This window comes from Notechis scutatus, chromosome 3 (assembly GCF_049901735.1).
Source record: "Notechis scutatus isolate UNSWTSFEM ecotype Mainland chromosome 3, rNotScu1.2, whole genome shotgun sequence".
Taxonomy (NCBI): Eukaryota; Metazoa; Chordata; class Lepidosauria; order Squamata; family Elapidae; genus Notechis; species Notechis scutatus.
This window is the reverse complement of record NC_142011.1, coordinates 39,652,940-39,667,209: the sequence shown is the minus strand read 5'-3', so window position 1 is coordinate 39,667,209 and position 14,270 is coordinate 39,652,940. Positions and strand designations below refer to the sequence as shown.

General features: G+C 39.4%; 1 protein-coding gene across 2 annotated transcripts in view; it reads right to left on the bottom strand.

Moving 5' to 3' along the window:
- Window positions 1-1,852: 1,852 nt before the first annotated feature.
- The window catches only part of SLC16A1 (solute carrier family 16 member 1), a 46,290-nt gene continuing 33,872 nt past the window's right edge, over window positions 1,853-14,270 (bottom strand). For both annotated transcript variants that reach the window (XM_087959577.1, XM_026675165.2), the window contains exons 3-5: window positions 7,749-7,892; window positions 6,160-7,023; window positions 1,853-4,936 (exon numbers count right to left, since the gene is read on the bottom strand). In XM_087959577.1, coding sequence (XP_087815703.1) covers window positions 4,665-4,936; window positions 6,160-7,023; window positions 7,749-7,892 — 1,280 coding nt within the window. In that variant the 3' untranslated portion in view covers window positions 1,853-4,664. The remainder of the gene's footprint in view (window positions 4,937-6,159; window positions 7,024-7,748; window positions 7,893-14,270) is intronic.

The window sequence follows — 14,270 nt, the reverse complement described above, 5'->3', positions numbered from 1 at the left end:
AATAAAGTTCAATTGTTTTTAAAAAAAATCCTTGATTCTTGATGCAAGCTTTAAGTTGGAATTTTAATGGAACTTAAAAGCACAAACATTTTATCTAGGATCTATTTTCTATTTTCAGCTCTGCTTGTGTTAGTTGCAGAATGCTCTTTTGTACCATTATTCTGCAGACTAATGAAATAATATAGACTAGTCCCTTGGCTTCACTACTGTAACAACTGTTCTGGGAGAGGGAAGAGAAGAGAAAATGTTATAATCCAATTTACAGTAAGGACTTGGTAGGAAACATAATAACAAAAGAATATGTGGCAACAGCATTTGAAAGGGTTTAGAATAGGCAACAACAAATCCCTCAACAAGGGTTTCATTTGTGCAGTTGCAGTATCTGTATAATAAAGCATTGATGGCCTGGCCCCTCTTGTGTTTTATTAACAGTAAATAAGATCTGTGGACTTTTCTGTTATCTTGTATACTCTGGGTTCCTCTAGGATAACTAGAATTATCTAGACAATTCTGAGGCACTGCTTTGTGGGACTCCGTCAAACATCAAGTCAGCACTTCTTATTTTAATATAGTTGAAGAATCACTTGAAACACTGATAGCTAACTATAGAATGTGAAAGGAAATAAGCTGGAAAAAAGTTACGCATTACAAATTCCCAAAGATGCGCTTAATTGTATTTGTTTACTTGTTTTGATATAAACATGTTAAAGAAAAATAAAATATTTAGATGGAACACTTAAAGAGCAAATAAACACCCCCCCAAAAAAAAAAAAACTTCCAAAAGCAACACCTATTTTTTTAAGACATATAGAGCACTTGAAAGGGTTATTTATCTAGCTACATGAATCTGTTCAGAAACCATTGCTGTATTTATATGTATATTTGGTAATAAATAGATTTTTAGCTTTTGAGTGTTACATTTTGGTCTGCAAATGTAGACCTCAATTTCTAGGCCTAAAAAAACGGTTCACAAGCCTCAAAAGACTCTAATGATCACAGAGCATAAGCAAGTGAAACGTATGCTATTTCTATACTTGTATTCATCTGTAAACAATTACGAGAAAAATTGTTATCTGCTAAATGCTATGAAATCAAGATAATGGCAGCATATACTTTTATCCTACTTAGATCTTGACAGAACCTTGAGAACCTATTTAATTCTTTTCTATAACTTTAGAGAGGTGTTTATTATTCCTTTCAGTGATACGTAATTAAACATTTAAAGCAAAAAGAATTTCAGTATGCTCCCTGAAATACATATCATCTACTGCATTATACCTATCCCTCTCCCCACAAATTTAATGTGTTTTCCAGGATAGTTATGATAACCATTTTTTTAATTCACCAAGTAAAATAAAGACCAAAGATCAAGTATACTATTTATCATCATGGCTAATTATAGTTATAAGAATATGGCTCAAACTGGAAGTTTTCAATGTTAGTTTATTGCAAACTGAACCAGTTATGCATTCTTGACACACTGATGAGGTTGAACATGACACAAGGTTTTGTACTGTCACATTTTAACAGAGTACAGTAACATATATATGAAAATATTCTACTGAATATACACACTTAGAAGTATGAAAACAGCCTGATAGGCTTCTTGTGTTTCATTTTGGATATATAAAAATTCTAATAAACTCAGTAGCCAAGACAACAAAATATTTCACAGTGTACTTTTAATACTGTCAAGGGACTTCCACAAACTCTGTTCATTAAAAGCAACTTCACCTGTCAGATTCTTCATATTGAGGGAGAAGGACAGAAAACATGAAGTGCGATTTGTTAATTTCATGCACACTTGCATGAAGCAGACTTGAACTTTGGCAAATAGGAGGCTTAACAAAAAGCAAGTGAAAAGTAATTTATTTTTAATTTGGTTTATACAAACTTTGCATCACACATGAACAAACATTAGGGATCAAGCTTATTAAATAATATTTCAATCTACTAATTTCAGTTAGTGGAAAGGGAGTAGAGCATCATGTTATAATTAGTACTTAAAGACAAGTAGGTCTACATGGGGAGTGAAAAATTCTTCAAAAGATCATATTAGTCATTATTTATTTCTGGAACTACCAAGAACTATCCTGCATATGCCTTGTGCTCTTTTTTGTTTTTGTTTTTACACTCTACTAGCTTCTTGAGCAACTCAGTCACATATCATCTTACATGCTAGAAAGATATTTCTAGATCTCACAGGTACTGCCTTTACATCATACAAATGTTTTTTTCTTGTTCTACTATAAGAACATGTGGGAATGTGATAAAATGCCTGAACTACAACTGGGGATTCTTAAAGGAAATGGCACGCATTCTGCAAAGAGAACTGAAAATGTATTAGTTTGCACAACCACATGAATATAGCAATATAGATCATAACCTGGAATTTCTACATTCTTGGCATATTGCTAAATGAAGTTGCACAAATTTATACAAAAGAATGTTTTGTGCAATGTTATCCAAAGCCAATACCTAAAAAATTGAAGAGAACCTGTATTCACTTTAAAAGCTTTTGTTGAAGAACAGCCTCCAATTGAGAAGCCAGACACCATTTTATGATTACCTATTTGTCTCTATGTACTAAAACATCTTAAGGAATAATAAAATTACACTAATTGCAGTTTGATTTATATAGGACTACATTCAGGTTTTTAAAACAACTATGCTATAAATCATGCAGATTGAATCTTAAATGGAATAAGCATATAACATGTTAGTGAATTATTCATTACTAGTATTTCTATGCGCTGCCTTGTCCTGGCAGTCTAATATCTATTTTTCTTGTCATATTTTAGAACTAAAGAACACAGATTTTGCTAGTTTTTGTCCATTGTCTAAGCAATAACAAATGAGATTCAGTAGTGTAGGACAATCAAGAGAATATCATACCATGACATATATAATCAGAAATGAAATTTTACATGTCATATATTCCTCCATTAGTCTATTGAAATATTAAATATGTTTCTTTATTAAAGGAGGATTCTAGCAGCATATTGTTTTTCACTCCAGTAGTGACATCAAACACTACATTCACTACAGCAAGCACCAGTTTGCAAGCAAAAGGAATACTTCTATCAATAATTTTTCCAGCTTTCAGGAAATTAAGTAATTAATTATGACATTTGTAGAGTAATATTTTACATGACAATAGATCATTTAAACCAATCATCTCTCAAGGAGTTCCACAGATTTGCTCCTATACATTTTGAATTACTATACAAAAAACTGAAATAGGAAAAGAACTAGTCACATTTAATGGGTGAACTATGCAAACATAGTTTACATAATCTAAACTTTTGATTGATTTTCTGAAGGCTTGGCTTGTGATCAGAAACCTGTTTTCCACCTGTCCTCGAAATGTGAGATTTTTCAATACAAGGAACACACAGGTTTCTACTTTGTACAAAGTTAAAAATAAAGTTGAGCAGCTATATATATATTAAAATATAATCTACTCAGAGTAAGTCAACATGAAAAGTATGAAAAACTTTATCTATGCTGAGCAGTTTAATAAAATGTTATTTGTTCTGGCACTATAGCTGTGTTAAGACAACATTCTCTCACTATACAAAATAAGGAGAAATATTGCCCCACCCCCACAACCAAGAAGTTTTTTTTTTAAAGCCACAGCACAATATACATATATATATATATCCCTTTGGAAATAGCATAATTGGTAAGTGAAAGTTAGATATCAGTATCACTATCCTTGGTAATAGTGCAAATTTATCATTATCTAAACGTAAGCAATATTGATTTCAATGAGGCTTACTTCTAAGTAAGCATGTTTGGCAATATCCTTAGAATTTCTTATTTCAAAGCTTAAACAGTTAATGAAAATACTGTATCTTTAGCTTTGTTCAATAATTGCATGCGCTATCCTCTTACACAGATCCCAGTTTCAATTCAGGATAATAGTACTTTTTCAAACCATGTAACAAACCAAAAAGTAATAGTAATTAAAAACCAATTTCCTCTCCAGATAAAGTCAAGTGAAGACAGTATGAAAATATTCACATATTTTATTCAAAGAAGTCCAACAAGAAGTTGGGTAAGTTTTTAGAAGTTATTAGAAACACAATGAAGTTAACTTGAATCCTGGATCCAGAAACATTAGGTCTGCCATATTATTATTATTTTTAAAAGGATCCGCCAACCTTTTCTTCATTTTTTTCTCCAAGATATTTGAACACCTACCATGAGACTGTCAGTAAGGAGCATAGGAAATGGTTAACACCCAACTTTTGATCCCTACTAATAAAGCAAGTCAGGTATCTTTTATGAATATTGCCTAGGGAGACAAACAAAAAACAACCCCCAACAATTTACAGAACAGTGTTAAGGCTTTGCTAAAATAGTCTAGACATGGAAACTCTAAGGCACATATTAGTACATTCACACTGCTGATAAGAGAGAAGCAGAGTACACATCCCCCCCCAAACCCCCACAAAAAACCCTACTAAAAAGCTAGCACTGCCCACTGACCTGTTGCTCATCAGGTGTTGATAAAAATACTATCTGCAGTATCAGGTTTTGTATTTTTTTAAAAAGCCCAGTTTATATAATTTTCCACCACTGTTCATTAAGACCAGTAGTTCCTTCAAACATGTCAGTATTTTTTAATTATTACAAAACCTTCTGGATTTATGAGTCTCTCACACACGACTGTCTTCTTTTATAGCATCTTCTGTGGTTTTGGGAGGTAGATTAACCACTTTGTTGGACTCCTTTTGTTTTTCAGCTTCATCAATATTGGTTTCTTCTTCTTTTCTTTCAGCAGCCTGCTTATCCAATGCCTTCTGCTCTTTTGCCACTAATCGGTAATTGATGCCCATCCCAATAAATAGGAAGATCCCAGAGAAAATAAGGATGATGCCACATGCCCAATAAGTGTATTTGTAGTCACCATATATATCGTTGAGTTTACCTAAAAGGCAAAAGCAGAGGAGGGAGGGGAATATGTTTTAAGGCTATTTTGTAATAGTGAATAATTAATGGTCACAAATGCTAATAATTAACTTCACTGCTAAAGAGTTTCCTTTCATTACCAGACTGATTCTAGATATCTGTATAACATAGGGATTCTCAAATACTGAATTTGTGTAACACACCCTACTGTCATGAAGCAAACTTACCAGCATGCTAGACGCTACTGGAAATTGCCCCTGGCATTATTTTAGTAAATTTTAAGAACCATCCTTCTCAAAACAGAATTGCCAAGGCACTGTCCACCTTCCATGCTATGTCAACCTACAGTTGCCACGTTAAACTGCAACCAGTACTGGTAATGTCTTTCTTCCCAGAAACTTTATGCATAAGACACTTTGCAGAATTCACATTTCCTCCTCCCCCCCCCCAAAAAAAAAGGCAAGGATCTCAACTCTTGAAGGGTAGAGGAGCTGGAAGAAAATAATAGCTGTCCATAAGGGACATTAATGTATCTGGGTAGGAACATTCCAACAGCAATATGCAAACATATTTCAAGAGACACAGTTATGTATATTGTGCATAACCATGCAATACTGGAAGGAATGCAAAGGACAACAGTAATGTTTTAATTAATTATCCTTCTTTTCAGAAAACAGTTGGTATGATCAGCAGAGAAATGACTGTAAAAATCAAAATTTGTTCTAACCTTCATGTTGACTTAATTCTATTTAGAAATAACCCCTTTCTCTTAGATTTATCTTTTACCACTGAGGCTACCAAATCCTGCAATGGTGATCAGAATGTGCCCATCAAAGCAGTGAAGTTTGTGGTTCTGTGGGTGCACAAATATGTACACAGGGCCAAGACAAGCTCAGTCTCTTTTCCAATACTATATAGTTAAAGGGCAATTTTTGCAAAATTATTGTTAGCAAAGCTCAATTGAGGAGAAAAGGTGATGTAGCAGCAGCTACTGCTGTAATTCAGTATCATCTATGTAGATAAAAGGGGCAACCCCTGAATAAGACCTGAAAAAAGATAACATATATTCGGTGGCTGCAGCTATCTTCATATCCAGAGGCTCATAACTCACAGTTTAAGAAATCCTAATATGAGGCATGATTATAAGCAGCATTATTTTTCTAACATTTAGATCAGATTCATAGATCATCAAAATGCCAATACAATCTCTTTTCTCCCCATCCCAAGGGTGAAATATTTTACCTAAAAGAGGTGGTCCCAAAAGGACTGGGCAACATTCCACGATAGTCACCAAACCAACGGCACTAGAGAATCGCTGAGTCCCAACTAAGTCCATCAGTGTTTCAAACAAGACAGAGCTCAGCCAGCCAAAAGCAAATCCAAAAAATCCAGCATAGATACAAAAGCCAGCATAACTAGTAGATAAAGGAGCCAAAAGGTGGCATACTCCATTGTAGATAATAGACACAGCAAAAAAATATTGGACTCTAGGTCTAATCCACTTAGTGTTTGCCACCAAACCCATGGATGGTCTGGCAACCATGTCTACAAAAGCCAGAATAGATAACAGTAAAGCTGAAGATTCTTTAGAGAAATTCTTGCTCTTTCCATAGTTGCTGAGAAACACTAATGGTGTAAATAGTCCAAAAAACATAAACACATTGCCAAACAGGTAAAGCAAGAAGCCACGATGTGTGAAGAGCGACAAATCCAAAAACTTGTTAATTGTTTGGAAGGCTGTAGTCTTTTGCTTTTTATTTTTGCCAGCAATAAGATCTGTATTAACATCTCCTCCTTCTTTTCTTGTCACTTTGCCCATCTCCTGCAATGCTTCCTTATTAATTTCTTTTTTCACTTGATCAGGCTTAGGTCCTATTGGTCTCATCAATGCCCCAGCTACACAGCAGTTCAACAAAAGGCCTCCAAGAATTAAAAAGCTCCCTCTCCATCCAAAAATACTGTAGAAATATTGGTTCAGAGGAGCCAGCGTAGACAGGAATACAGGGCTGCCAGCCATGGCTAATCCATTAGCCAAAGGACGCTTCTTATAGAAATACTTGCCAATCATGGTTAAAGCTGGGTTTAAATTAAATGCAAGGCCCAGACCTGGGAATAAAAATACAATTATATTAAAATTATTAACACATACAAATGCAGTCCTTACGAATCGTTTGTTCTAGCATCAGTTTATATTCTTATCAATACTGTGGCATGCACACTATATTCATCATATTAAGCTACTAAGTGATAGAAAGTAATACAATTCCCTTAACACATTCAAGACTTCGGGATACAGAATGCAAAACACACACACTAAATACTTAGGGATAGTTCAGTAACATCTGAAACATTCTTATATCAAAACTCTTTGTTTTCAATGTGCAAAATTCAATGACTTCAGAGAATTCTGGAATGAACTTAACTGTGTTGAACTTTTACTGGACTATGCTGTTTCCAGGCTGGTTTGGTCATTTCTGGTTATAAATGTCCTGATCAGAAGAATAACACATTGTGGAATACTAGCTCAGGAACACATCAAACTTTTCCCAGCTGGTTGAATGGGATGAGAGATATTGTGAATTAGCTTTTGACTAACATTCAAATGATGAATAATGATATCCTTCTCTGAAAAAAAAAATAGCCATGGAAATTCTAGGTCACCAGCTCAAGAGATTAGTCATCCTAGAAAGGAAGTATTGGCCTTTACTTCCAGATCAATTTCCAATAAAGAATTGCATTCTTGCTCTCTAAAAAACTTATCTACATTTATATATTCTCTTTGAAAGTTGTACAATTACATGTATCTACATTTTATAGATATGTTGACTTACCACCCACAACACCAACACAGAAGTACAACTCTTCCACAGTATTACAGAAAGAGGCAGCGACCAGACCACAGCCTGACAGGCAGCCCCCGGCAATCATGACTGGACGGCTGCCATATTTGTTCACCAGGATGCTGCTGATTGGGCCTAGAATAAATCATTATTCAGGCAATAGGTTACATCCATGTATTTTCCAATCTTTAGAGTAATACATGCAAAGTAAAACAGACTTTTGAAGACTATGAACACAGTATATAAGAAACAGAGAGCAAACATTGCAAAATTAGATATTTCCATTTAAAGCCCCTAAAAGTTGCTACTAAGATTATATCATAGCTTGTCTTCTGGTTAATCTAAATTGAAAAGTGGATGGTTTGACCTAAAGAGAAAATAATAATACATTTGAATAGGCTTGGGTATGGGTGTGGTGTGGGAGCTGTTTGCAAATGATTCTGATTTCCTTATATTTGGAATATTTTGGTTTATTTTTCTTTTCATTTTGATAAAACATCTTTGTTAACTCATCTAGAAGAGGTAATTACAACTGAGATGAGTAAAATAAAAAAGAACATTCCAAACTGTATTCTAATTTAGCCTAAATTATGTTTTATCAGTTGTACAATGAATATGTACTACTATGCTAACATAACAATACCAAAAGACCAAAGGGGGGTGGAGGAAATCAGGTGGAAATGTGCAAGCCAAGAACATACTCAAAAGTTTTAATCATTTAACTTTTAAATTCCTTCTGGTATGTTAACAGTTAAAATTAAATTTTGCAAATCTATCTACATAAAAGTATATGATGGTTTCTGTTTACAAATTATTTCTTAATGTATTGTGAATACTTCTGCTTTGGCATAATTTGTTTAGTGCACACATCTTATTAGCACTGGGAAGCCTTGGTGGGCCTCGGTTAGCTGGACTATGCAGTCCAGTATGGAAAACCAACAGTCACAGGAACACAGCACAACTGGTAAAGGGGACTGTTTCTCATCTGCAGTACAATGAGTGTTTGTGGGGAACCAAGGGCTAAATCACACACATTATTTGCTTGTTGCTATGATACTAGTTTTTTAAATGGTTGACTAATACATGAAAAATAGTATACAATTTAGCTTCGGGAGATATATCATACTTGTTTACTAGAACATTACATATGGAAGGCAGATGTTTTAATTTGGAAGACACAGATACAACTTCCAACTGAACAGATGTTACATTTAATTTGCATCACCAACAATAAAGGGTAACTGTTTAACAACTAGAGTGTTCTAGCATACAGCTAGGATCAAATATGGTTTCTAAAGTGTTTCATAATGTCAGTATTTATTTATTAATAAATGTAAAGACAGCCCTTACAACAATTCACTTAGTCACCGTTCAAAATTACAACAGCACTGAAAAAAGTTACATGACCATTTTTCAGACTTATGACCACTGCATGGTCATATGATTTAAATTCAGATGCTTGACAATTGGCTCACGTTTATGACGGTTGCAATGTTCCTGGGTCATATGATCACCTTTTGCAACCTTCTCACAAGCAAAGTCAATGGGGAAACCAGAGTCACTTAACAACCAGGTTACTAATTTAACAACTGCAGTGATTCACTTTTAAATGTGGCAAGAAAAGTCATAAAAAGGAGGAAAACTCACTTAAAAAATTTCTCCTTAGCAACATAAATTTTGAGGTCAATTGTGGTCATAAGTTGAGGACCACCTGTATATAGTCACATAACTCAAAAAATGTACCACTGGGCTACTAACATTGAGTTAAAATAGGCTAAAAATACAAAAATAAAAAGGGCGTTGGTACTTACCTGATACGCCCGTTCTCTTTGAGCTGTGAAGAGCATCCAGTAGTGGGAGGTGCTTCAGTCTCTGCACGTCTAGGCTGGGCTTAATTTCTGGAATGCTCCTCCTCCTCCACGGGACTCCTCCCCAGCGTTCCCATTTTGGCGAAGACAAGAGAATAAACACCACTCGCCCTGAACGCCTTAACAATTCGTTGGCCAAAACAGGACCCCACCAGACGGAAAAAAGGGGTGGGGCTGGATGCTCTTCACAGCTCAAAGAGAACGGGCGTATCAGGTAAGTACCAATGCCCTTACTCCTATGAGCTGTTCAGAGCATCCAGTAGTGGGACATACCAAAGCTTGGCCTGTCCTATGGGAGGGACTCTGTCTGGCTTGGAATTCCCTCCTGGTCCCCGTGGACCTGTTGCAGAATTCGTCTGCCAAAGGAGGCCTCAGCGGATGCAAACACATCTATTTTATAATGCCTAATGAAGGGCGATGGAGAGGCCCAGGTTGCGGCTCGACAAATATCAGTTATTGGTGCCTGCGTGGCCCATGCTGCCGATGTTGCAGCCCTCCTTGTTGAATGAGTTGTTATTCCCCTGGGCACCTGTAGTGATTGAGTCTGATACGTTTTCACTATCGCAGCCTGTAGCCAACGGCCTACTGGGGAGGAAGAGACCTTGCATCCCTGAGTGTTTGGCTGAAATGACACAAATAAAGCTTCCGTTTTCCGGAAAGTCGCTGTGCGGTGAATATATATTCGCAATGCTCGCCTCACATCAAGCCAATGCCATTGTAGTTCCAACCTTTTGAGATGGCCTGGGACAAAACTTAGGAAGTATCAGCTCTTGTGCCCTGTGAAACGCTGAATTAATTGTGGGTATAAACGTAGGATCAGGACAAAGGACCACCCCGTCAGAATGGAAGACACAAAGGTCTTTTCTGATCGACAAAGCTGCCAGTTCTGAAATACGACGAGCAAAAGTGATCGCTACAAGGAAAACTACTTTATACATCAGAAATTGGAGACTTGACAATTTCAAGGGTTCGAAAGGGTACTTAGTGAGTGCAACGAGGACTTTGTTAGGGTCCCAAGTGGGATAACGGTGAACCGCTGGCGGGTGTAAATTTGTGGCTCCTCGAAGGAAGCTCCGTATGCATGGGTGATGAGAAAGAGACAGTAGACCCTCAGAAGTGACAACCGATGCCAAAGCCGCCACCTGCCTTTTCAACGTATTAGGTGATAATCCCTTGTCAAGCCCCTCTTGTAGAAACTCTAGGATTTGAGCCATTGATGGGATCAGTTTGAGACTTAGTACACCATTTGCAGAAACTGGACCATGTGGCATTGTAGATACGAGTCATTGAGGGGCATCTGGCAGCTTGGATGGTAGTGATAACTCTGTTGGAAAACTTCGCTCTTCAGACGTCTCCGCTCAACCTGCAGACAGTCAGGTGCAACCATTGAGGGTCCGGATGTTGAAGGGGTCCCTGGGTTAGCAAAACCCTGTCCGACGGAATTCTCCATGGCGTTGATAAGGATAGACTGTGGAGGTCTGCAAACCCCGGCCGTCTGGGCCAGTAAGGAGCTATTAGCAGCAGCTCCGCCCTCTCGCCCAGCAGCTTCTGGATGACCTTGGGGATCAGAGGAAGTGGTGGGAATGTGTACAGAAGACCCTGGGGCCAACGGCAGCGGAGCGCATTGAAGTTCTCCGCTCCTTGCGAGGGGTACCTGGAAATGAATCTGGGGAGCTGAGAGTTGAGGAGGGAAGTGAACAAGTCTACCACCGGCTGCCCGAATCTCCTGACCGCCTCTTGAAACAGGGTCGGATGGAGGTGCCACTCCGATTGATCGATCGTGGCCCTGCTTAGCCAGTCTGCCTGTGTATTCGACAGGCCCGAAATGTGTTCTGCTCTGATGGAAAGTAGGTTGCTCTCTGCCCAGCAACACAAGCGCTCCGCTTTCCGCATGAGGTGTTTCGACTGTGTGCCCCCATTTGTTTATGTGAGCTTTGGCTGTTACGTTGTCGGTCAATATTAGTATGTGTTGATTGCGTACCTGTGGAAGGAAGCTGCGGAGAGCCAGGTGTACTGCTCGAAGCTCCAGCCAGTTTATGCTGCACGACTGTTCTATGGCGGACCAGTGGCCTTGGGTTGTGAGCAATTGAACATGAGCTCCCCATCCAAACAGGCTGGCATCGGTGGTGATGGTATGTGTGGCTCTTTGAAGAGGCAGCCTGTTGATGACTGGTTTGGTCCACCAGAGGAGAGATATGAGGACCTTTGATGGTACCTTGACCTTGTATTTGGAGTTGCTTCAGCCGGAGCGCTGGTACAGGAGCAGGAACCACTGGAGGGATCTAGTGTGGAGCCGGGCCCAAGGGATGATAGATATACATGAGATCATCTTGCCTAATAATTTTGATAGTTCAGCTAGGGACACCCTCTTAAGACCTCTGATCTCCTTAACCAATTGCTGAATGCTATTTAGTCTATGTGGTGACAGGTAAACTTTGCCTTCCATCGTATCTATGACTGCCCCCAGATGGATTAACCGAGTCGATGGTGTTAAATGACTTTTTTTCCAATTTATTGAGAACCCGTGTTGTTGTAGGTATTGTAATGTGTTCTGAGTTTCTCTGATTGCTTGATGATTGGAAGATGACAAAATTAAGATGTCATCAAGGTAACACTGGAGTCGTACTGGGATATCACGGAGATGAGCAGCTAGAGCTGCGAGAACCTTCGTGAAGGTCCTGGGGGCAGAAGCTAGTCCGAAAGGAAGGGCCACATATTCGAAATGGTGGTTGTTATTACAGAATCTCAGAAATTTATAGTGGGAAGGCCGAATAGCAATATGTAGGTACGCCTCCGTCAGATCTATAGACGTAAGGACATCACCTTTTCTGATGCCAAGTAAGATAGATTGCAGGGTGTGCATTTTAAACTTGCGATATACTAAGAAACGGTTGAGACGTTTCAGATCTAATATTGCTCTCCACCCACCCACCCACCCCCCAAACTTTTGGGAACAAAAAGATGTGAATAGAAACCCCGTCCTCGCTGGTTGGTGGCTACTGGTTGGATGGCTCGTATGTCCAGTAGATATTGGATAGCTGTTTCCATGAGATTACGTTTAACCAGATCTCTGGAGGGCATGACATGAAAAAATCTGGGGGCGTGGATTGAAACTCCAGTGCAAGGCCAAATCTGATCGTGTCTCTGACCCAGGAATCAGACGTTGAGTAGTCCTGCGAATAATTTAAGGTGTCCGCCAATGGGAGTCGGGTCCAGGGAGTTATCTGGGACGCCGAAAAGACCTGTTTCCTGCTCCTCGAAAGGATCTCTTGGATTGACCACCCCTTCTGCTCCTATGCCCGAAGTTGGACCTGTCTGGCTACCCTGGTCTGAATGATGGGGGTCTCTGGTATCTGGGTGAGAAGGGTCCCTGGTAAAAGGGACGAAAGGATCCCCTCCGAAAGGACTGAGGGTTTCTAGAATCTGACTTCTGAAAAAGGGAAGGTAGAATTTTCTTTTTGTTTCGGGTTTCAATTAGTAGCGGATCAAGGGAAGGGCCAAACAGTCTGTCTCCCACAATAGGAGATGAAGCCAGCTTGCATTTGTGCTTAAAGTCCGCTTGCCAATGTTTTAACCATAGTAAGCGTTGCGCTATGACATGTGAAGTAATGGCCCTGGCTGAAAACTTTACCACATGATAAGTTGCGTCAACTGAGAATTCAGCGGCTGCTATAAGTTTAGCAATACCTTGGTGCGCTCTAATGTTGGAATTAGTGATGTGTTCCCGTAAGAGGTGGAGCCATCTGAGAGAAAGGGTAAAGAAGGAGGCGGCCATGGCTGCTCTGATGGCCCACGCGACAGACTGATGGGCCCTGCATAGGGCTAGCTCGGCCCGTTTTTCGTCCGGCTTTAATGCCTCCAGCGCTTCACTGGGAATGGAGGAGGACGCTAATCCCACTATAGATTCATCTACCTCGGGAGTATTCAACAATTTTGAGAAATCAAGGGCCAAATTGAAATATTTCCTGTCATATCCAGTGGGGGCCGGGTACGACGCTGCAGATGCCCACTGTTTCTGTACCAGGTCCGAAAACATGGGAGGAACTAGGATCACCTCTGCCTCGATTACTGGTTGGTTGAAAATTAGATCTTCTGGTCCCTCTTCTGAAGGAGCTGGAGTGGTAGAAGGGGTTGACTTGTTCAAGCACGCAATGTTTTTTGGCTTAAACAAGAGAGATCTGAAAAGTTGTGGGCGGAATAAGCCTGTAAATACAGGTTGATCAGGAACAAGGCCCTCATCCTCAGACATCCCCCTTTCTAAGGGGTCCGCTTCTGACAGGGGCTCGCTGTCATGTATTGATCCTGATTCAATCTGTTCCATTTGATCAATTTGATCCACTTCTTCCTCCTCCTTCTCCTCCTCAGTCGGCCCTTGGAGGGGCACTTCCCCTTGTAAATGTACCTGGGTATAGTGTTGCTCTGACCTGGTCAACGACCTCAGCGATTGAGAATCATAATCAGCGGTTACAGGATGTTCCCTGGTCAGAACTGCGTGTTGAAGACCTGCTGCGATTCCCTGGCGGATTGCCAGCTCCATCCAGGCCTTCATCCTCTCTGGAACTTCCTCTGGAAGAATGTCGTCCTGTCGAAGACCGGCAGCCGTTGGAGTGAGTGTAGCTTCGGGAGCCCTTCGTGTGGTCGGTGT